General features: G+C 39.7%; 1 protein-coding gene across 1 annotated transcript; it reads right to left on the minus strand.

Moving 5' to 3' along the window:
- Positions 1–7,366: 7,366 nt before the first annotated feature.
- On the minus strand, positions 7,367–9,181 carry LOC145075296 (xanthotoxin 5-hydroxylase CYP82C4-like). The gene is made up of 2 exons (XM_079021611.1): positions 8,211–9,181; positions 7,367–8,096 (listed from the first exon to the last, which is right to left on the minus strand). Exons 1-2 carry the CDS (start codon positions 9,150–9,152, stop codon positions 7,470–7,472), a joined length of 1,569 nt encoding a protein of 522 aa, XP_078877737.1. The 5' UTR covers positions 9,153–9,181; the 3' UTR covers positions 7,367–7,469.
- Between the last annotated feature and the right edge of the window lie 16,691 nt (positions 9,182–25,872).

Genomic DNA, 25,872 nt, shown 5'->3' on the forward strand with positions numbered 1-25,872 from the left:
CATATCGACAAGAAATATCATTTTATTCGACATCGGGTGGAAGAGGGACTCCTTGTAGTGAAGAGGGTATCGTCAGAGGATAACCCAACAGATCCCCTTACGAAGGGACTGAGTAGGGTTAAGCACTTGCAGCACGCTAGGAGCATTGGACAGAAGGACAGTATTAGTTTAGATTATATAGCTTTGAAACATGTAATAGATAAATTTTTATTAACCTTGATTATTAAATAAAGGAGTAATATTTATGAGTAAAGTCATTGTCTTGTGTTAATTATTTACCTATTGTTTCACTTTGCATGTTTTGACTTCCTGAATAATAAGATTATTCGAACAGTCCACCGTCGCTTATATTTTGGAAGTAGGTATGAAAGAAGACTGTCATGAATTGGTGTGTAGATTGTCTAAAAGTGTATTAGACATAGCAAAAGTTTGTTGCAACGTTCATGAGTGCTTATGAATAAGATTTGAGCATTGGATTAGACCCACCCTTGCTGACATTACTTTATGGAATTTATCACGAGTGATCGCAATTTGATAATATCATATGGTCTTAAAAACTAGATATATGGTTTATTGTTTGCAAGTTGGTTATGCATTGATAATGCGTAAACTCATCAGTAACTTGATGTTATAAAATGCATTGTTGTGCATAATTTGATGAGTGAATGGTAAATGCATATAAGTCAAAGTTTATCTGTTCCTTTTATCCTAAGAGGATAAAAGCGATATCTGGGCCCCTCGATGATTTGATTTGACTTATGTGTCGGACCCGACCAGGACTGAATAGATGTGTTCAATTAATTTCTATGTCAGAAAAATCAGAGATCGAGAAACAAACTGTAGGACAATAAGTATGATTATGTTCCATGTAATTGTCCGCACGATATCTAGAACGGAGGACTGTACGATCCCTTATCTAAAGGACAGGTTGCTGATAAGATCAGAGTTCGACAGCGTCTTTGAGAGCTACGATTGCTAATCGGATCCTAAAGTCGTACTTGCATTTATAGTTACTAGACTTATCCAAGTGGGAGACTGTTGGATTAGTGTCTAAGCCCGTAACTATATTTGGTATGTACTTGACCCAGTTGTGCATGGTCCTTTTGGGTTGCCTTCACCAAAGAAACGGGACAGGATGATTTATGGAGAGAGAGAGAGAGAGGTTATTATGGTTGTTAATATATTATATGAATAATATATTAAAAGAGAAATCATATAGTTTAATTAATATTGGTCAAGAATTAGTTAAGAATTAATTTTGTGGCTAAAAGAGATTAATTAAATAAGGGGGACTGAAACTGTCAATTATTAGATAATTCAGTTTGGGCTGTGAATACTCATGGGCATAAGGGGGACGAAATTTGGAGTGGAAGCCCACTCTAATTTCGTCCAATGAGGCCTTATTCCAGAAGGTTCATAAGCTGCTTAGGGCCTAAGTCATCCAATTAGGGTTTTGACTGAAACCATAGCAGCTCAGCTATTTAAGGGACCCTAGGGCTTTAACTTTTGGCTACCAGAAAAAAACCCTAGAGTTCCTTAGAGACGAAATTGTGCCTCTTCCTTCTCTTTTCTAGATCATCTTCTTGCTTGTGGTGTTTGTAAGCCATTAGAGGTGTTACACTTATGACACTAAGCTTTTGAAGATCAAAGATTCTTGCAACTATTGAAAGGTATCATCTAAACTTGTTTTGTTATAGATCTCGTTTTCATAGTATGTTAGATTAGGGTTTAGGACAAATTTGCATGTACAATAGAGAAACCTAGATCCAAAGCTTTAGGGTTTTGCATGTGCACATAAGATGTTTTATAAGGAATATGTTTATTTTTGGCACTTTATTCGACAATTTTTCTTCACGGCAGGTTACTAAAAGGTTACTAAATACTATATATATATATATATATATATATATATATATATATATATATATATATATATATATGAGTTGGATCAAATGAGAACACTTAAAAGGTTGAGAACATGAGAACGGATCTGGACCATCTAAATATTCAGATATGAGGCTATTATCAAACGGATCATTTATGTAAATTCTAAAACTATAGGTACTAAAGTGTAACTTGTAAAAGGTCATAAGGCTATAATGGTAATTGCAACTTTAACCCGTTCCTATTATTTCTCAATCTCTTTCATGTTTCCGTTCAAATTACTTGCCCTCCTTTTCATCTCTCTCTCTCTCTCTCTCTCTCTCTCTATCTATCTATCTATCTCCCTACGGTTGAATCAATAAAACGCCTCCATCATCTGTATTCCATGATTTCTTCATATTCGCATCATCACTTGTCGCAGCCCACAGCCCTAATCGGACCATCACAAGTTACAAAGTCAAGCATTTATGGTTTAGTCGGTTTTTCTAGGCGAACATCGTTTCTGGTCCAACCGCCGATTTGGGATTGTGTGCTTTGCATCGTGCATTCAGAGGAAGGGAATAGAGACGAGCGAGAGAAAGGGAGTGACGAGAAGGAAGCCTTCAATCCACCTTAGGCTACGATGAACTCAACAGTACCGATTCACTATTGATGTCGTTGTAATCGATTGACAAGGAAGGAAAAAAAGGATCATGAAGGGGGGTCCGTGTTTGGCGATGCAAAAAAGGGGGGGGGGGGATTTTGACAGGATTTCCTATGAAATTGAACCTATAAGTCAACAATTGGTAAGTTTTGATTCTTCTTTCTATTGTGTACCTAGGTCAAATTCTAGCAAATTGGATTACAATATTGATATTAAATTGCTTTCCAATGATATTAAATTGGGACTCAAATTCATCATTGCTGAAGACAGATGAAATCCTTCCTTCTTTTTTGTTGTTTTGTGTTGAAAGAATTTCTTCTCTGAATTGTCATAGTATCCCTAGATGTGTACCTGGAAGCTCTTCAGATTGCACTTGGACATCCATCTTAAACGACACAGGAAGATGAAATTGTTATGCATTCGATCAGGATAAGCATTAGGCGACTTCTGCGTATTTTGAACTTCAAAAGAAATTTGCTTTTACACTTGGTTTATTTTTCCAGAACAAGCATTTGGTCATGCCTATTCATTTATGATATTGAGTCATTATGTTACTTTGACTAGAAATAAAAGGGTTCACGTGTTCTGGAAAATATTATACATATTTTGTTACTTTGATTGTGGTGATTTCTTCCCTCTCCTTTCCTTTTTCCAGAGCTACTGCCCAAGTATTTGCTTGTTTCTTTTCATTGCATTTTTTTCTATACATCTCATGTTGATTAACTGATAGGATTATGTGTGCCTCATCTTTTGAGTTGTTTTTATTTGGTTATTACTTTTTTAATCTAGTTCATGTCTTTTCTATAATGAATCATTTTTATACCCGAATGAGTTTACTGCAGGTATGATTTTCTTTGAACGACATAATTTCTTATTGTTTTTCGTCTCTAGTCAAACCAATTATTTGGTTGTGAACTAGAAAGAGAAATAGTTATTTTATCTACCAATGTTTGTAATTTTGGAAGTAAGTTGTTGGTGTGTCCAACTCTCTTAGTTGATTCTCTAAATTTGGAGCTAACTTTGGTCTTATATTTGGAATATATCTTATTTAATGTGTTTGATGTATTCAGTTATGATTAATGGTATACATTCATGTAAGAATATAATTACAATTATAACATTCATATGTACTTCATAATTTGTTCATGCATATTCATTTATGACATGAAGTCATTTGAGTTTTTCTATATCTTTTGATTTAGATAAATGTTATTTGTATTAATTTATCTTTTTATTTAATGATGTGTAGAAAAAAATAAGATGCTTCTACAATTCAATTTTGGAGTGCTAATATACAACCAAACACTACAAAATGTAAAAGATCTGGGCTTATTCATTTATAATTATAGAATAATAGTATTTGTATTCTAACTTTTGTTTATGTTTTATTCATTTGTGATTATTAGAAAATAGATAAATATTACAATATATTTTTTTGTTATTATTTATGAATAAATGTACAATCTATGTATATATTTAATGTGTTTCATTCATTCATTATTATAGTTGTATGACAATTTTTAATCTATAAATTGTGTTTTATTAATTTATGAATATAACTTAATTTATTTATTTATTCAATATAATTTCCAGATTCATATATGATTTACAAATATGTTTTAGAGTAAACTACACGAATGGTCCCTATGGTTTAGGGTAATTTGCGCGTTTCGTCCATAACTTATTTTTTTAACTCGGAACGTCCCTACTGTTTGTTTTTGTTACGCGCTTGGTCCCTGTCTTACCTAAAAAAATTATTTTGCCCTTAATTTTTTAATTTATTTAAATAAACACATCCACAACCTCACTTCTCTCACCTTACCTTACCTACCTCACCATTTTCCCTATCTAAATAATGTTTTTTTAGGTAAGACAGGGACCAAACACATAACAAAAACAAAACAATAAGGACCAAACACGTAACAAAAACAAACAGTAGGGACTTTCCGAGTTAAAAAAATAAGTTAGGGACTAAACGCGCAAATTACCCCAAACCATAGGGACCATTCGTGTAATTTACTCTATGTTTTATTAATGTAGGACTACAAATAGGGGTGTAAGTGAGCCGAGCTACTCGTGAGCTACTCGGGATTGACTCGTTAAAAGCTCGACTCGAGATCGAATTAAACGAGCCGAGCTCGAGCCTAGATATGAGGCTCGTTTACTAAACGAGCTCGAGCCGAACTTCAATTAATGGGGCTCGCGAGCCTAAACGAGCTTAAACGAGCCTCTCTCTCTCTCTCTCTCTATATATATATATATATATATATATATATATATATATATATATATATATACATAGAGGCTCGTTTAGGCTCGATTAGGCTCACGAGCCCACTAAATTGTTCATGAGCCAAGCTCGAGCTTCATTTTAAGGCTCGAATCGAGCTCGAGCTTCCTCAAATTAAACGAGCCGAGCTCGAGCTTGGTCAGGCTCGGGCTCGGCTCGGCTCGTTTACACCCCTAACTACAAATATTTGGGTAAAATGATTAATTCGTCAATCTTTTGATGTGGTTGGTAAAAATAAACATAAAAAAAACGTTTTTTTAATTATGTTAAAAATGTTTTTTTTATCATTTTATTGATTTTGTTAATTAAAAATAGATTATAAGCATTCCTAATAATTAGGTTTAAAAAAAAACTATTAATCAGATTAAATCTCATGATTTTAGTAATTAATTAATTGCCCATAAATTATTCATATTTAATTATACTGTAAAATTCCTTTCATGCCTTTATAAAATGATTGGTTTACAACTGTTCTTGCGTTCTCAACCTTTTTGGTGTTTTTATTTGATCATTTCCATATATATATATATATATATATATATATATATATATATATATATATATATATATATATATATATATATATATATTAAAAAACAACAATAAACCCAATCCCCTCCCTCAACATACCATCATGTTCGAACAAATATGCCAACATCACAACAACTCCAAGACATCTCACTTAGCTTTCCAATCAGCATATTCTGGTTCATCCCCATCACAAAGTGTTAAAAGCGGTTTCCAAATTTTACATGATGGATTTGTTATATATTATGATTTTGCTATATAAAAAAAAGGGATAATGACTTAAAAAACCATTGAAGTTTCAAATCTGTTCGAAAAAAACTATTCAAGTATTACATGTTCAAAAAACACCATCAAATTAAGACTTATGTTCAAAAAACACCAACGAAGTACATGTTCTGTTCAAAAAACACCATCTCTATGGTTTGGGGTAACTTACATATTTAGTCTCTAACTTATTTTTTTCTTAACTCGGACGAACCCTTTAGTTTAGATTTGCTTCAACTTTGGACCCTGATCGAGTTAAAAGACTAATATACCCTTACTACTTTCATTGAACATTATTTTTATTATTTATTAATTATTTATACAATTTATGTTATTATTTATTATAAATATATCAATTGTATAAATAATTATAAGTAATAAAAATAAATGTTAAATGAAACTAATAAGGTTATATTAGTCTTTTAACTCGATCATGGTCCGAAGGAAAAATAAATATAAACACAAGGGACCGTCCGAGTTAAGAAAAAAAAGTTAGGGGCTAAACATGTAAGTTACCCCAAACCATAAAGATGGTGTTTTTTGAACATAATATGTATTTCGTTGGTGTTTTTTGAACATATGTCATAGTTTGATGGTGTTTTTTTGAGCATGTAATACTTGAATTGTGTTTTTTGAACAAATTTGAAACTTTAATGGTCTTCTAAGTCATTATCCCATTAAAAAAATAGTAATTAAAAAATCTTACATTAACGGAGTTAATAAAGGGTAAAGAAAAAAAAAGGTAAATTAATCAAATCATTTTATGGACTAAAATGGACTATTGGTTGATGGGCTTAGATAATGATCTTGGGTAACCAAACTAGGCTTTGCTTATGGCTTATTAATATTTGATTGATGATCAAAGATATGGGCTTGACTCATTATTGGACTCGTCTTGTCTAATCTTATTTTTAATTCATTAAATAGGAATTTATTGTTTAATGACCAATTAATTTATGTAGTGATTTTTAATTAATCGTCCAGCTATGTATTGCAGTTACAATTTCAGTTGTTTGACAGTTAATAAATGTCGATTGGATGCCTATTTATATTTTGTACAGGCCCTTTTGTTAGATTTTGGCAAGCCAATATGCATCATCATATATTTTCTTTTATTCTTTTCAAAATATGGATCCATCGGAAACCGTCAAAATCAAGATTGACTTTTGAATAGATTTTTATATCTTCAAGGTATAACAACAATAAGATTATCACAATGAGGAGTTGGTGTCATGTCTATTTGTCATTCAATGGATACAATTTCACCATTGTGAAATGTCACCTTGGCATTCAATGAATTTGGAGTTCAATAACCATTGAACTCTTCAATGGGAAAAAGAAAAGTCTTTAAATCTTTAAATAAATATTTTATTAATATGTTCCATTGAACTTGTAAAGTTTAATGCATTGTGGAATAATAAAGAATAGAGTTGTATGGAATAGTGAATGATGATGTGGTATTCCATTGAACTCTATAAAGTAGAGTTCAATGATCTCTTTACGATCTATAAAGATTTTATAGTATGTTTTCAGTTTTTTCGGTTTTTCTTGTTTTCATAGATTGTTTACTAAACACCTAACATTGATTGTTTACTCCACACCTATCCTAAATTATATTTTATATGTGTTAGGGATTCTTTGGTTTTCTGTCTTCATTATACTTCCGTTCTAATATGAACTTTCATCAAGAATTATTTGAAGTAGAAATATATCAAGGACCCAAAGGATATATGTGAATTATAAACCTCCAAAGAAAGTGATGGAAATTTGTTATTCTTATTTCACTTCATATATATCATTCTTACAAACGGCAAAAATAGAAAACAAAACATATAGCAACATAAAGCAACATATATACAACTAAGCATAGAGCTCCGATGGAAGGCGTGGTGTCAAAAGCACCTCCAACGGCATCTTTTTAGGAAGAGTCATTCCAGGGCTCTCAGTCATATCCACTGGAAGACCTTCGGGAAGATCCAAATGAAATGAATGAAGAAGACGAGCCAAAGTCAAATGAAGCACTTGAAGCCCAAACGTAGCCCCGGGGCAAGAACGTCGACCCGACCCGAATGGCATGAGCACAAATTGTTGTCCTCTGAGGTCAACATGTTCATACTCAACACCCATAAACCTGTCGGGATTAAATTCAGATGGATCAGTCCAAATCGTATTATCCCTTTGAATCTTCCATACATTTACTATCAACCGAGTCCCAGCTTTCACATTATACCCAGAAACCATACAATCTTCCATCGCCTCCCTTGGTCCTAGCAGCGGACTCGCCGGATAAAGACGCAAAGTTTCTTTGATTACAGCTTGAAGAAATACGAGGTTTTTTATGTCGGATTCCTCGACTTGTCTGTCTTTACCTACTTCATCGTCTAACTCCTGTTGTAGTTTCTTTAGAGCATCAGGATGATTTAGCAACAATGAGATAGCCCACGCTAGCGTCCCAGCTGTCGTGTCGCTACCTCCTAGAATCAATGCCTGTAATATATATATTATGCAAGCATGCATAAATGACTCGAGTGTTATACTAATTAATAAACTTGTGAAATTAACTTGTAACTTATCATCATATAAAGTTATATAATTACTTACCAAGCATGTAGACTTGATGCTTGTATCTGAATCATGCTCAAAACCTGAGAGTTGACCTTCGTCTTCAAGTGACAACATCACGTCGATAAAATCTTTTACGTCGTCTTTATTTCTCTCTGCATCTGATTTCCTTCTTTGCCGATGTTCATCGAGCCACCCTCCAAGAACCAAATCCAGATCCTTTGCGGTTTTTTTCATCTCTTTCTCGTATCCATGTAAATCCAACCACCAAAAAAAGGGAATCGTGTCTGATAAAACGAAAATGCCAATCAACCGGAAGAAATTATTGATGGCTTTCTTGCACCTGTCTGCCTCCTGGCCACCACCTCCAACGCCGAAGTACCGCTTTCCAGCCACCATCATCACAACTATATTTAACATCATGTGTTCCAACCATTTATTCAGTTCGACAGCCACAGGCAGACGACCATTTTCAGCCCATCTCGCGTACAGCTCTTTGATTCCATAGTTGATCTCCGACGAACGGACATCTTTGAGCATCTCGAGGCGGCGGTTGGACAAGAGCTCAAGGGTGGCGATCTTTCGCATTTCGCGCCAAAAGGGAGTGTATGGGGCGAAGCCAAACACCGCATAATTATAGCCCATGTGCTTCACTGCGGCGGTTTTGGGCCGGGAAATTAGTGCTTTGTCGTTAATGGTGAAACATTCTTTAGCTACTTCCCAGCTGCTGACCACAAAAGCACGACGGGTTCCGAGCCGGATATTGAACGCTGGACCATATTTGTCTGCCATGGCTCCTAGTGTACGGTAGAGAAGCTGGTCACCGCCAAGTAGGTGGAGGTGTCCGATGATTGGCCATGCACCACCGAGTTCAGGAGCTTCCCCAACTATCGATTTGGACTTGATTCGACGGACAACTACAACGTAGAAGAGGAATACTAGAAAAATGAGTAACAAAATTAGTTCGACTGAATAATTCATTGTGCATGTATTTTTGTCGCATGCGGTGGAGAATATGTGGCATGGAAGAATACATGCATACATACAATATATATACAAGTGTGATTCCATATTATAATAAACAAATATTTAATACATACCTAATACAAACCGTAATTTGACTTTATTATCACAATTAAAATGTATAAATGTGACAGTATGATTTATTTCAACGGTTTTGAATTTATCAAAAGTAATGTATTGTTTTTTAGTTTATCCCAATGGAAGTTATTGATCTGATAAGTTAGGTGGAAGAGTTTATTCTTAAAATGTATAAATACACAAATAAATTCGTGTCTTGTATAAAATTCTGTGGAAAAACGTCATGTACGTCCAATCCATTTTAGTTGTCAATATTTTCATTTAAGACCCTACAACTTAGAATAATAATATATATTGCCCCTTTAACTTTGAATCTTGTCATCTTATATATATATATATATATATATATATATATATATATATATATATATATATATATATATATATATATATATATATATATATATATATATATATATATATATATATATATATATATATGACAAAATTGCAAAAAAGGTCCCTATGGTATGTATTTTTTTGGGGTTTTAGTCCAAATCCCGACTTTTTTGGATCAGTGGTCCTTTTGAGCTAATTTCGTTGCGGATTTAGTCCCTTGGTAAATTGAAATGACTATAATGCCCTTAGGATTTTTTTAATGTTTTTTTCTATTTAATTTAAATGAAAAAGAAAATAATTAATTAATTTGGGCCTCTCTCTCTCTCTCTTACCAACCACACCTTTCAGTGAAGCTACCACCAAACACCATCATCAGTTTCTATTATTCATCTTCTTCCTGTAACACCTTGTTCTGAATCGAGTCCTAGCCTGAGGCTGTGGGCCGAATATCGGTCCTCATAAGGATTAGGGCCTTTGAAAAGGTAGGATCTATGCCCATTTGGGTGCGGGTGATGTATTAGAAGTGATTTGGGTGTTCGGTTCGTTTTTGGAACTAAAGGGTATTTCGGTAAAGTGGGAGTTCGGGCTTTTGGTGGAAAATGGATTTTTGTTCGGAAGGTCTTAAGAAAGGTTTGATTTTTTAGAAGTGTAGAGCTTCTCGTCACCTTTCCGTGGATATAAGGATCATCGGAATCGGACTTGTAACGAAGAAGTTATGGCCTTCGGAAGTTTCGTGGCTTTCAGGCTTAGCCGATTACGCGGGGCGTACTAGGGAAAAAGGGATTACGCTCGATGTACCTAGGATTACGCTGGGCGTAATGACAGGAGTGGTCGCGAAGGTTCTCTGGAGTACGCTGGGTGTACCAGAATTACGCTGGGTGTAATTTCGTCAGATCAGAACCCTATTTTAGGGTCTTGGACCCTATTTAAACTCCTTATATCATAACCAAACCCTAATATCTTCATCCTCGACCCCTCTAAACAATAGAAATCATCACATAGCAACCATGGTGGCATTTTGGAGCTTATGGATTCCATTTTGGGGATATTTGGCCCACTTTCAAGAGGATGGAACTTGTTGCAAGGAAGGGAATCAGAAGGAGCTTGTGGATCTAGCTTTTAGGACTTATTTTCAGCTTGATGAAGGTATAAAGCTTTGAACTTGATCATTCATCTCTTACATCTACCATTTTTGGGTTTTGGTTTCTTTTTGATCCCAAGGTTGAAGCTTTATGGTTCCAAATCCGTTTTTAGGCTTGGGGTTGCCACCCTTCATGCTATTTGAATCCCTAAGATAGAAAGTTGTCATCTTGATGGTCTTAGTGGGTTCATGCTTGAGTTAGGGTCACTTTTATGGAAGTAGAATGCCATTTTTGGAGTTTAGGTTTGTTTGGGGCATGCAAAGTCACCAAGTCAGTGACTTTATGGGTTTAGACGTTAAGTATAGCTCAGATCTGTGATTTGGACTTATTGGATCAAGTGTTAAGCACTTAATGGATGTCGTGAATGAGTTGTTTGTACGTTGGGCGTACTATGTAGTACGCGACACGTACAGTCCAATTGGGGTCGGGATTATTGACTTTGGGCCCTAATGGTTTTGGGCCTGGATTTGCTGATAGTTGGGCCTGAATGCATCTTTGGGCTAATAATGGAATAGTTGGGCCTATTGGGCCTTGTGGCCTAATTCTTGGAGTAGGTTGTTGTGGGCCTTCGTGGGACAATTAGGGTCGGGATTATTGACTAAGGAGAATATTAGGCTTTATTATAAGGTCCATTAGAAAGGTCTGGGCCCAATTTGGAAAATTGGGCCATTGATGGATTTATGGACATTATAGTGTTGGGCTTTTGGTTTGGGTTTGGGCCTTAGTTTTGAATCATACAGGGCCAAGGGTAGAATGGTCATTTCACCCAATGCATGGATTAAGGATTATGATATGGACCCAATTGCTAATTGGGTATATTGATTGGTAGTGACATGTAACATCCCAAAAATTCAAAAGTATTGTTCAAGGGCTAAAGTGTAAATTAAGGCGGGGACTCGACGAGTAGGTAGTCCGACTCGCCGAGTCGGAGCGGGATTTGGTCGCGGGTTAAGTGACCAACTCGCCGAGTCAGTAGCTGGGACTCAACGAGTTGATGCTGAAAGGAGAAAACCCTAATCCCGGGGGTTGTGCCCTATATAAAGAACATATCATCCCTTCTTCAGCCTCCTTACCACCCTTGAGAGCCTGAAAACCCTAGAAATCGAGTGGAACTCCATTGATAGTGAAATTGGAGCTTTGGGGAAGGAAATCTTGAAAAGGGAACTTAAAGACTAAGGGTTTACAGCAAGGAAGTGGTATAGATTCGAGGACTACTTCAGTGGGAGCTTGCATTGGAGGTAATAGATCTGTTCTTGAGTTTTTGTGCATCTAGATCTATCAATTGTGGGGGTTTTGGGGCATAAATGAGGTCCATCTCGATTTTGGTGTAAGATCTGAGGTTGCTACCTCAGATTTAGGCTTGTAATGACCCAAGGAGCCATAAAGTCTATGTTCAAGAGATGTGGGTGAAGTTATTTTGTCTCAAACCTTAGCCCAAGAGTGTATTATGCTTAGATCTCTTTGGATTCACGTAAAGTTTGCCACTTTACGTGATGGTCGGGTTGTAGGGGAGTGGATCTATGGTTTGGGGCCCTGCATGGCTTGGAAAGCCAATGTATGGATTAAGAACTAGAGGTACTCGGCGAGTCACATGGGTGAACTTGGTAAGTTGGATGAAGATAGACATGAACTCGATGATTTGGAAGAACAACTCGGCGATGTATGTTGAATGTTGCCTTGGACTCGACGAGTCTGTCCTTGGACTCGGCGAGTCTGGTCGTGGAGTCCTAATCTTTTTGGTTGAGTTGTGAATCAGTGAGTCGAGGGACGACTCGGTGAGTTGAGGGAGAAAGGACTCAGAGTTTGTTGGACTCGGCGAGCCTTGGGGCGACTCGGCGAGTTGAGTCGTGGACTGGGAGTTCTGAGTATAGGGACTCGACAAGTCAGCGGGTTGACTCGGCGAGTAGAGTCAGTTTGGAAGGTTGACTTTGACTGAGGACTTTGAGTTTGACCAAAAGTTGACCAGTTGACCTCTGGGGGTATTTTGGTAAATATTGGTACTTATTGAGCTCAGTCTTTTGGTATTAATCAGTGGTGGAGTTCGTGTCGGAGGTTGGAGCAGCGTGATCTTATCTTTTTAGTCATCAGTGGTGAGGTGAGTTATCCTCACTATATCAACAGGGTCTACGGCACCAAGGCCGACCCTTTATCGGATTGTAATCCGGGTATCGTTGTTATGTTATTGCTTTGCTACGTTTGCATCCTGGTAATTAGGATGTTATATGTTAGAGACCTGGTTAAGGTCGGTATCCTGGTATATAGGATGATGCTATGCTAGTGACCGGTTAGGTCGGTATCCTGGTTAGGATGATGTTATGTTTGTGATCGGCTAGATCGGTTGATTGGATGTGAATTGTTATATGATTGTATGTTTATGTGCACATGGTTGTTGGACTGGGGTTGAGTTGAGGCGGGTCCTGCTTTGTGCTGTAGGCCAACATACCCAGGGCGAATCGGTTATCCCGAAGGCCCAGCGAGCAGTCCGGATAGGCTGTAGGCCCCAAGAGGGCGGACCAGACGTGCCGAGGCTCGGGGAGTGGACCAGGCCGACTGAAGGCCCGGTGTGGGCGGACCAGTCATACTGTAGACTCAGAGAGTGGACCAGGTGGATTGAAGGCCCGGTGCAGGTGGACCAATCACACTGTAGAATCGATGTATATGGTTAGACTCGGAGGGTGGACCAGGTGGACTAAAGGCCCGGTACGACGGACCAGTCACACAGTAGACCCGAAGTGCATGGCTGTTCTATGTTCTGTTATGATATGACATGTTATGTGTATGGTATATGTGGTTGCTATTTTGGGGGTATCTCACTAAGCATTCGGGCTTACAGTTGTGGTTTAATGTTTCAGGTACTTCAGGAGACCGTGGCAAGGCAAATGTGTGATCGTACCGCTCCTCATGTTTATGTTTTATGACATGGTTCTGGGAAGACTCTGATAATAATTGTATTGAAAACCTTTTTGTAATAACTTAACGAAACTGAGTTGTTTTGAAAAGTTTAAAATTAGTTGGAATTTTTAGAACGTTACATGACAGCTCGGGAAGCTGGCGAGACAGCAACTAATGATTTCATGCGGGAAGCTTCTGCAGTGCAAGGTGAGTCTCCTCACCATACCAATGGGTCTAAGGCACCAAGGACGGCCCATTATGTGTTACGATATATGTGTTAGCCATTCTGTGAATTTATATGCTTTGTGATTGTGCTTGCATGAAAGACCTCGGGGGGTTCCGGGGCACTTAGGTGTATGACCTTGGAGGGTTTCCTTGGCATCCTAGGTCAAAGACCTCGGTGGGTTCCCGCGACACTTAGGTATAAGGCCTTGGAGGGTTTCCTTGGCATCCTAGGTCAAAAACCTCAGGGGGTTCCCGAGGCATTGGGCTAAGACCATGTGGGGGTTCCCATGGCACCCGGAGTAAGACCCTGGAGGGTTTCCAGGGCTTCCCTCTGTGTTGGCTTGCATGGTTTATGCGTTCTCTATAGCTGATTAGCTAGTATGATATGTTATACATAACTATGTGTGGGTATGCTCTGGGGAACTCACTAAGCTTCATGCTTACAGTTTTGTTTATTGTTTTAGAAATCATAGATTTGGAAAAGAAGGGCTCGGATTGATCGTGGCGCATACACCCATGATTTCCGCAATGATAGATTTTGGGATGAACTCTGATAAATGTTTTTAATTAACGATGTTTTGGAATGATTGAAATAAATGATATAAATTTTTGGCTATAATAAAAATTAAATTTTTACCTTTGATTTTTGGGTTGCTACAAGTTGGTATCAGAGCCTGAGTTTGAGGGATTCGGACATACTTTCGGGTGTGTCTGAACTCAAACTAAGGATCTGTCAAATTTTCAAAAGGAAAATATTTTAACTAAAGAATTTATAAGACAAGAAAGGGTGTGGTGCATGCAATCAGCCGAGCTCAAGTAAGTTTCCCAGGATACTCACAGTTGTTATCTGCTATGATTTGATTTATGAATCTGAGAATCACATGCTAGTTAGGGCTAGGGGAGATGCCTGTATATGTTGTATGAGCTGGTCAACCTGCATGCTAGTGCTAAGAAGTCAGCGATAGATTGGCCTGATATGTGATGCTTGTAGCTTTGGAGATACCGGATGCCATGCTAAAATGAGAATTATTATTTATATTGGTAACTGCTAAGTGTATGTTTTAAAAATTATATACGGTTATGAATCGTTTCCTGTTCTGTGTATAATGTGCATGCATAAGGCAGCCGACAGCGAGGGTGGAAGTGGACAACATGGGTTGTGGTATGTGGGCCGAATGTTCTATGATAGCTTGTGGGTCGGAGATTACCCTAGGGTGAGCCTAGGATGCGATTCGTGATAGGAGTCACCCGATTGAGAGTTATATGTATAGCTAGAATTGTCTAATTGGAATATGTTGGTTAGTTTTCCCGTTGTCCGAATGCTGCTTGCTTTGTGCTTTGTGGGACTTTTAGCAATGTGAACTAGCTACTAAGTGAATATGCTAGGTCACATGTGTACAGGCTGGATAATCTCAGAGTGATGGATTTGGCCCTATTGCACAACTCTTGTTTGAGTCCAACCATTCTAGGGATGAGTCTTTTACTTGAATGATTATTTGATCTCTGCTGCAAGTGCCTATATTCATGAGGTAGCTAGTTGACATTACTGAGAATCTTTCAGCAGCTGAGGACTGGGTGGGCTGGGAACCTAGGAGAGCCTAGGAGGTGCTTCGGTGGATATTGTGTTGCTGTTTAGCAAACATTTAGTAAATCTTTGGAGTAGGCGACTTAGAGGATTCGGGATGATGCTGGAGGAAAGTATGGGTAGGTGTGGAAGGAAGTATTGGGCCCGTACTACTGAAAGCATAGGATCCATACTCGAATCGGGGAAAGTCTCGGAGAATATAAGAAGCCTGGGAAGGAGAATTCTTGGTTACGATTGGACCGTGGGGATATCTGCTGAGCTAAATGCGGATGCGCACGCAAGGGGAAGGACCAGGGTTTGGTCCCAGCTCCGGTGGTGAGCCAGTTAGTAGAAGGACTGCTAGGATTTGGAGTTCGCCTTGTATCTCTTGTATCAGGAGGCAAGGATTGATCGTGCGATCTATTGCACTTTTGGGATTAGAGACTATGTTTTGGGGGTAGTTAGTAGCCTGATTTGGAATAGAGATTGCCAGCTATTGCAGTGTAGCCGTGAAGATTGAGCTAGTAAGTGGGTCAGGGTGCGAGACCCTGAACATTGTGGATCCCAGAGCCCGAGGGTGGAAAATCGGTTGGGAGTACCTTGAGAGGATAGGTTCAGGTTATATGCAGTTAGTGGGAGTCTCGGGAAGAGACCCAAGAGTTCATATTAGCCTTTGAGAGGCCAGTAGGTTCGGGATTCAGTGTAATGATTGCAGAAACTGCACAAGGGAGTTTCGTTCCAAGGATTTGGAATTTCATTGGGATTGGAAAGAAATGTTGCATCATGTTCCTAGAGTGGTAGAGGTAACTCAGGAGGAGGTGGTCAGGATTCCTCCAGATATTTGCGGATATGCTATATTCAGCCATTTCCGGTGGGTATCGGAAATTTATACTGCTTAGGGTGCGTGATAAGTTGGATCTCGGGTTGGTTTTCTGCTATCTTCTGGGCTAGCAAGGGTTATCAGATGCCTTTTAGCATGTTGAGGAATCTTTGAGAGATCTTCAAACGGATGTATCTTGCGGAGTGGATTTTGCGTGTACTGTGATTGCTCTGAGTCGTTGTCGGAATCTGTTCAGTGATCTGGGTTGCTATGGGTGTAGCAGGTTTGGCCACATCTTCAGGGATTGCCCATAGGGAGCAAGCCCGTTATAATTTTGTTTGTGTTCAAGTGGACGACAAGGAGGTCGACTACCTGACGACCAGGGAGGAGTAGTGAGGGCACCGACTTCAGTTATCTCAGGGTCAGTCCAAGGGCTAGTACGAGGGTGTTGTGACTAGTCTTCAGTAGCCTAAATAAGTGTGTTTGGAAGAACAATCGGGATTACCGAGGGAAGAGAGAATTGTTGCTGAAGTTTTGGTTAGAACATATGTTCTTTTGTCAGCGAGAACTGAGTATGTCATTATTTTAAGCATCTGAATCCATTGATATGGTTGGGATTTAGAGATGCTAGCAGATTTTCGGAAGTTGTGTTGTTTTGGGAAGGGTTATTCATGGTGTTCTAGCTTTTTTAGGCACCGCCCCTCAGCGGATTGATGATTGGAAAGAGACAGAATTTGGGAATCCTTCACTTTTCATGTGCCAAGCGGACCTAGTCGAATCTAAGTGGGGGAGAATCATTCAGATATCCAGGATAAAAGCGAGGGTGAGACGAGGATGCGTCTCACATTCTCCTTTTAGGGAGGAAAGGCATCCTTAGGGGCCGACTGAGTATCGGATGTCGTGGGATAGGAGTTTGGGAAACTCCCTGACATTTGGATCGCGTCGTTCTGGCATCATATTGCAAGCTTAGGGGGAGGGAACCAGGTAGTCTTCCAGTCAGTATTTGAGTTTAGTTTGGGAGGATAGACTGCATGGGTGCTCAACATTGAGATGTGTTTGGACAGTCAGGGTGAAATTGTTGTAAGACTACGGGGTAGCTGTAGCATTCACGAATTCTTTCGGGAGATTGAGGCTAGGGTAGACCAGTTCGCAAGGTTGTGGGAAAGCCACACCTTAGGTAGAATCAGGATCGGATGGATTACTCGATCGATTATCCGTGGGCAAGCCCGGTTGGTTATGGGAATTCGAAATGGAAATGGTAGAGACCGTTGAGTCAAGGGTTTGGATCTCGAGTTGCAGGATCTTGTGGACAAGTGGTACGTGACGCAGTATGGCTACGACTGGGTAGTCCTGATTTTTGATCTCTTGGGAACTTGGTGGTTGGACCGGGTGTGAGACAGGTAGTCTCGGGGATCGGATAAGGGTAATTACTTATCGGTCAGGAAAGGGACGTCGTGAGTTATGGTGTATTATGGATCTCGAGGTAGTAGCGGGGTATCGACTCATTTCGGAAAGGATTCTAAATCGGGGTTCGTGCATGTTCAGTACTGGATTTTGTTTCAGTGAGATGAGATTTGGGAGCATAAGGATGCCAAGGGCATCAAATGCAGGATACTAGGATAACGAATGGGTTTGGTTCAATGGTAGCTCAAGCCATCATGATGTGACTCGAGTCGATTCTATCAGTAATGGGACCATGACATGTTGAACCAGGAAAAGACAGGTCAAGGGAGGCCGGGTATGATGTAAGACCACAATTGTTCTTGTGGCATTCATTTTTGCATCGGATTCAGTGGCGACGGGTTGTCATCCTGTCGTGATCGAATGGATCAAAGGATGGAAAAGAGTTGAGAGAAGAGGTATCGCCAGGGCAATGATTGTCAGACAAGGTGTCCTTTGGAGGTCATGTGGGATTGCGGAGCGTGTGTCTCTGGCTCAGCAATCGGGAAGGTGTCCAGTGTTTCGGATAGTTGGCAGGCAAGTTGGGATCAGGAAGGTCCCGACCGTTCTTCAGGAAAGTAGCCATGTGGTAGCAACTGCAGTAGGAGCGAATTCAGTGAATGGGGTTTATGTGTGGAATTGTTGGGTATTCAGTAGTCGCAGTGATCGGTGATTTCGTTCTTTAAGGAGCCTTAAGATATTACAGGTGGAAAGTATTCTATTTAGGCTGGTTTTCTTATAGAATCAGTTCGATGATGATTCGGTGTGGGCAGTATGTCAGAGAGACAGACCATCTCAAAACTTCAGATATCAGGTGGAGCAGATGTGATCAAGTTGCAAAGAATTTGTTCATCTTCAGGTTCTAGGACCCTTCAAGGGTTGGTTTCAGTTGCCTTGTGAAGGTTGTGGTAATCTCAGGTTTGTCCTGGTGTGGCTCAGGTTGCCTGGTACGTCGGGGATGGTAATGCATGATTTCGAGGACGAAATCTAATTTAAGTGGGGGAGAATTGTAACACCCTGTTCTGAATTGATTCCTAGCCTGAGGTTGTGGGCCGAATATCGGTCATCATAAGGATTAGGGCCTTTGAAAAGGTAGGATCTATGCCCATTTGGGTGTGGGTGATGTATTAGAAGTGATCTGGGTGTTCGGTTAGTGTTTTGGAACCTAGGGGTATTTCGATAAAGTAGCAGTTCGGGATTTGGTGGAAAATGGATTTTTGTTCGGAAGGTCTTAAGAAAGGTTTGATTTTTTATAAGTTTAGAGCTTCTCGTCACCTTTCCTTGGATATAAGGATCATCGGAATCAGACTTGTAACGAAGAAGTTATGGCCTTCGGAAGTTTCGTGGTTTTCAGGCTTAGCCGAGTATGCGGGGCGTACACAAAGAGTACGCGGGGCGTACTAGGGAAAAAGGGATTACGCTGGGCATACCTAGGATTACACTAGGCGTAATGACCAAGAGTGGTCACAAAGGCTCTCTGGAGTACGTTGGGTGTACCAAAATTACGCTGGGCGTAATTCTGTCAGATCAGAACCCTATTTTAGGGTCTTGGATGCTATTTAAACTCCTTATATCATAACCAAACCCTAATATCTTCAGTATCCACCCCTCTAAACACTAGAAATCGTCACATAGCAACCATGGTGGCATTTTGGAGCTTATGGAGTCTGTTTTTGGGATATTTGGCCCACTTTCAAGAAGATGGAACTTGTTGCAAGGAAGGGAATCAGAAGGAGATTATGGATCTGGCTTTTAGGACTTAATTTCAGCTTGATGAAGGTATAAAGCTTTGAACTTGATCATTCATCTCTTAGATCTACCATTTTTGGGTTTTGGTTTCTTTTTGATCCCAAGGTTGAAGCTGTATGGTTCCAAATCCGTTTTTAGGCTTGGGATTGCCACCCTTGATGCTATTTGATGATGGGTTTTGAGCATTCTAACACTTCCTAAGTGTACATGCAACCCTAATAACCTTGGATCTATGTTTGTCTAAAATTCATGCAAAGTTGATTTCCAAGGTTCTTGATCCTATCTAGCATACATAGGGAACATTTTTAACTTAAATGTAAGATAGAATAACATACCTTGTTGTTGCTTTTGATTCCTTGAAACCTTGTGAGCCAAGCACTCCAAGTGTGATGCCTCAAATGCTTCACACAACACCAAATGCTATGGAGTAAACTTGGAGAGAATCTTAACACTCAAAAATCGACTCTAGCCCTCAAGAATGCATGTGTGTCCGATTTTGGGAGAACATGAGCTTTATATAGTGTGTTGCATTAGAGTTACACCATGTAAACCCTAATGGAACATGACTCTTCATTTCCATGATCCATGGGTTAACTCCATGGAGCATCCATGGAGCATCCTATGGGTGAAACCCAATTTGATTATCCATGGAGCCTCTTAGCCCACTATATAAGTTATGGATGATTTACATAATCAACTCATATATTTAATTAGTTATCTTTTGATCACTTAATTAATTCTAAATTAATTCTTGATCAAACTAATTAAATAATATTATTAATATATTAGAACTTATAATATATTAATAACCATAAGTGTTATTTCTCTCATTTAGTTTATCTAAATGCATGGTGCCATGCAACCCAAATGGACCATGCCGGGTCGGGTCAAGTACATACCAGAAATAGTTATGGACTTAGACACCTTATCCAACAGTCTCCCACTTGGAAAAGTCTAATAACTATATCTGCAAGTATGACTTCATGAACCGATCGGCAATCGTAGCTCTTTCAAGGTCTCTCGGAACTGAGAAGATGATGATACACCATTTCAGATAAGTGATCATATAATCCTCTATTCTAGATATCAACTGGACAAATACATGGAACAATGTCTTACTTATTGTCCAGCAGTTTGTTTCCCGATTTCCGATTTGTTTGACAAAGAACTTAATTGAACACATCAACTTAGTTCTGACCGGGCCTGGTACATAGGTCAAAACAAAATCATCGAGGGGCCCATATATCAGCTTCTAGTCCAAGAAGGAACAAATAAACTTCGACTCATATGTTTGCTCTACTACTTATTGAATTATACACAAAAGCACATTTTATAACATCGAGTTACCAATGCGTTTTCGTACAATCAATGCATAACCAACTCATAGGCAACAAATCATATATCTAGGTTTGAAGACTTATATGATATTACCATCTCATGATCACTCGAGATAAATTCCATGAAGTGATACCAGTGAGCGTGGGTTGATTCCAATACTCAGAACTTATGAGTACTCATGAAGTGTTGTCCCAAAACTTGACACCTACAACCAACTTCATGACAATCTTAATTCATATCTAGTTCCAACATATGACCGACTGTGGAAAATTTAAATAATATGTAAAACACAACATAATATTCTGGAAGTCAAAACATGCAAAAGAAATTATAGTAAACGATTGACAAAAGATAGCAACACTTTACTCATAAAAAACACAACTTTTATTTATCATCAAATGTCAATTACACTTTACAAATTTCCAAATTATCTAACTACTAAAGCTTATATCATCCTTTAGCCCTATGCTCCGAGCATGCTGAAGATGTTTAACCCGACTCAGTCTCTTCGTGAGGGGATCTGCTGGGTTCTCATATGATGATACCCTCTTTGCCACGAGGATTCCTTCTTCTATGCCATGTCTGAGAAAGTGATATTTTATGTCGATGTGTTTGGATCTCCCGTGATCCCTTGGTTCCTTGGCTAAGGCAACAACACTTTCACTATCACAGAAAATTTCCATAGGCTTTTTTATAGCTGGTACAACTCCAAGGTCTCCAATGAAGTTCTTTTTTAGCACCTGGTTCCCAGTACGTATTCCTTATAATTAATAATTCTTATTTCTTGCATTTTTGCCTTGGACTCGGCGATTTGAAGGACCAACTCGCCGAGTAGAAGCGGGATGAGACGCGGGGTCCAAGCTTTGGACTCGGTGAGTAGACCATGGTTGGGCAAAAACCCTAATCCGAGTGTTTGCACCCTATTTAAATGCTCTAACTTGGCCTCCTTTGTCCCTAACACTTCCATAAGAGTTGTAGAGCGAAACCCTAGCCCCCATATTGTTCTTGATAGTGTTTTTGGCTTTGTGAAGAAGGTTTGGAGCTTAGAAGAAGAAGGAAGAGGTTGAAGTGTGCAAGGAGGGGAGGTAGATCTGGAATCTACACGGAGAGAAGCTTCCATTCAGGTAGAAAAGTTCTTACCTTGATCACTAGTTCATTAGATCCCCCTTTTGTCCCAAATTAGTGGTTTTCAAGCCTTAAAACCTCAAACTCCATGTATTTGTGCTCTATGTTCTGAAAGGACTTCAGATCTAGACCTTATGGACGTATTAGAAGTATAAAGTTTCTGTGGTTGAAGTGATTGAGGTCCCCATTGAGTTTATGACCTCATTAAGAGCTTGGTTTTGCCTTTTGGAGCTTATAGGGCCATGCATGCATGTAAAGTTTGCAACTTTACGTGATAAGAATGCCCTAGGAACATAGATCTATGGTTTGGAAGCGTTGCATGTCTCAGATTTGGTCTGTATGGGAAATGGATCGTAGGGACTCGGCGAGTTCTATGAAGGTGTCCTTAGACTCGGCGAGTTGGATGAACAACTCGGCGAGTCCTATGAATATTGCCTAAAACTCGATGAGTTGTTCTTCAAACTCAGCGAGTCATATGAACTGTTATTGAGTAAGAGGGGTTTAAGTGTTGAAGGTCCAACCCTTCGTATCTACACGCGGAAGTAGCAATTTAACGTGTAGTAATAGTCCCAGAAACCCAAATCCTCATAAAGGATGCTCTGACGAGGATTTGGAAGCGAGTGGGAGGTCTGCTCGTGGGGACTCGGCGAGTTGTTCTTGGACTCGGCGAGTCGGATCACGAGTCGGTTCTATAATCCCAAGTAGTGAGTTAAGGGTGACTCAGTGAGTGGGAAGAGGGACTTGGCGTGTAGGACCAAGTTATTAGGAGAAGGACTCGGCGAGTCTGTGCCACAACTCGGCGAGTCCAGTCAACTGGAAGTTGACTTTGACCAAGGAGTTGACCTTGGACCAGGGGTGGGTCAGTCATTTGATCTAAGGGTATTTATGAGTGGCTAATCTATGTTTATGGATTTGTAGCCGGAGGATTACCGGTACAGCAGTCAGACGTCCAACAGTTAGAGTTTTGGTAGCTACTTTTCTAGGTGAGTTTCCTTCCAGTAGGAACGGGTCTAAGGCACCAAGGCCTGCCCATATAGATGATATGATAGTATCGGAGTGTGGTCAGAGCCCGTATCTCTTAGTTGAGTCTGATGATGATATATGCTAGTGTGGTAGAATTGTTTATACTCGTTGTCTGTGTGATACTTGTATTTTATGGTTTAGTAGTGGAGTGTGGGCGAGGACCGTATCTCCTAAATAGCGGAGTGTGGGCGAGGCCCGTATCTCCTAGATAGCGGAGTGTGGGCGAGGCCCGTATCTCCCAATTAGCGGAGTGTGGACGAGGCCCGTATCTCCATGAGTGTGGGCGAGGCCCGTATCTCCTAGCTGTTCATTATATGATTGTATGGTATGTGTTATTATGGGGGAACTCACTAAGCTTCGTGCTTACAGTTTAGAGTTTTGGTTTCAGGTACTTCTTTAGTGAAGGGGAAGGAGCTGGCACGGTAGCGGCACATCATACACACCCCTTGTTTTCCGCACTATGAGATTGTTCTGGGATTTGTACTCTGACACTATGGTTGATTCCATGTTTTGGTTTTAAGACACGTAATATGTTTTAAGAAACGATATGATCGAATGTTTTTTATTTTCAAATGTTTGCAAAATCTTTAATTAAAAATGAAATTTTTGGTTGTGAAAATTGTGTCGTTACATCTTTAGCCATATAGCCTCCTTTGCTTCCTCGCTCGCTGCTATATACTCTGATTCACAAGTAGAATCGGCTATTGTCTCCTGCTTGCAACTCTTCCATAGCTCCTCCGTTTAGGGTAAAGATCCATCCTGACTGGGAGCGGAATTTATCCCTATTAGTCTGGAAGCCAACATCACTATACCCTACAACTCTCAATTCGTCACTCCCACCGAGGGTAAGGACCCAGTCCTTAGTCCTCCGTAGGTACTTGAGGATATTCTTTACCGCAGTCTAGTGTGCCTTGCCAGGGTTCCCCTGATTCCTGCTAACCATGCTCAAGGCAAAGGCTACATCAGGTCTAGTACAATTCATAGCATACATGATAGATCCTACAGCCGAAGCATAAGGTATTCAAATCATTTCTGCCATCTCAGCCTCAGTACTCGGGCTTTGAGTCTTACTCAATATGGCGTTACATTGAATAGGTAACTCTCCTTTCTTGGAGTCCTGCATGCTGAATCTCTTCGGCACCTTATCCAAGTAGGTACTTTGACTAAGTCCAATTAGTCTTTTACTCCGGTTTCTCAAGATCCATATCCCTAGAATATAGGCAGCTTCTCCTAGGTCCTTCATAGAGAAACACTTCCCAAGCCAGGACTTAACTTCCTGCAGAGTTGGGATGCCATTTCCTATGAGTAGTATATCATCCACATATAGTACCAAAAAGCTAACTATACTCCCACTAGCCTTGACATATACACAAGATTCATCTTCACTCCTAGAAAAGCCAAACTCTTTGACGTTCTCATCAAAGCGAAGATTCCATCTGCGAGGTGCTTGCTTTAATCAATAAATGGATTTCTCAAGCTTACACACTCTATTTAGGGTATTATGTACTGAAAAAACCCTCTGGATGACTCATGTATACATCTTCAGCCAACTTTCCATTAAGGAAAGCGGTTTTGATATCCATTTGCCATATTTCATAATCATGAAATGCAGCGATGGCTAACAAAATCCTAATAGACTTAATCTTGGCCACTAGAGAAAAGGTCTCATCATAATCAACTCCTGGAGTTCGTGAGAAACCCTTTGCAACCAGTCGTACCTTATAAGTGTGTACACTACCATCCATGTCAGTCTTCTTCTTGAAGATCCATTTTCACCCTACAGTCTTACGACCTGGTACATTCTCAACCAAGTTCCAAACTTGATTGTCATACATGGACTGTATCTCGCTGTCCATTGCCTCTTTCCACTTGGCTGATTCAGGGCCTGCCATGGCTTCCGCGTAACTGTTAGGTTCATCCAGACCTATCAATGTATCATCACTGATAAGTGTATCACCTTCCGTAGTAATATGAAATCCATAGTAATGCTCAGGTGCATTCCTAACTCTCGTAGAATGCCTCAGTGGTACAGACTTGTCAATTGGCTCAACAGGAATTTCCTCCTCAAGTTGAGTGCTAGGGTTTGAAGTTCCTTCACCACTTGACTCTTGAATTTCTTCAAGGTCAACTTGCCTCCCACTGTTTCCTTGGCTTATGAACTTTGTCTCTCGAAAGACAGCCCTCCTAGCTACAAAGACCACATTTTCACTAGGTCTGTAGAAGAGGTAACCAAAGGATTTCTGTGGGTAGCCGATGAAAATACACCTCTCACTTCGAGGTTCGAGCTTATCATGAGTCTCGCGTCTCACGAAAGCCTCGCAACCCCAAATCTTGATGTGGTCTAGTTTGGGTACTTTACCAATCCACATCTCATGAGGAGTTTTGGTAACTTTCTTTGTAGGGAGTAGATTAAGGATATGGGCGGCAGTCTCTAAGGCATACCCCCAAAATGAGATTGGTAGCGAAGCTCGACTCATCATGGAACGAACCATATCCAACAAGGTTCGATTACGCCTCTTAGCCACACCATTCAACTGCGGTATCCTGGGAGATGTCAATTTTGAGACAATCCCACATTCCCTAAGATAGTCGAGGAACTCTGAATTAAGATACTCAGCACCTCGATCGGATTGAAGCATCTTAATGTTCCCGCCCAATTGATTCTCGACTTCCTGTTTAAACTCTTTAAACCTTTCAAAATTCTCTGACTTATGCTTGATTAAGTAGACATATCCATATCTACTGTAATCATCAGTGAAAGTCAAATAATAACGATTAACATCCATTGTGGCATGTTTGAACGGTCCACACACATCCGTGTGTACAAGATCCAACAAACCTTCACCCCTTTCACAAGAACCTGTGAAGGGTGACTTTGTCATTTTTCCAAGTAAGCATGATTTGCAACTATCATCTGACTTTAGGTCAAAAGACTCCATCCCT

This window comes from Lactuca serriola, chromosome 1, assembly GCF_051521515.1.
Source record: "Lactuca serriola cultivar US96UC23 chromosome 1, Lser_US96UC23_V15, whole genome shotgun sequence".
NCBI classification, from domain to species: domain Eukaryota; kingdom Viridiplantae; phylum Streptophyta; class Magnoliopsida; order Asterales; family Asteraceae; genus Lactuca; species Lactuca serriola.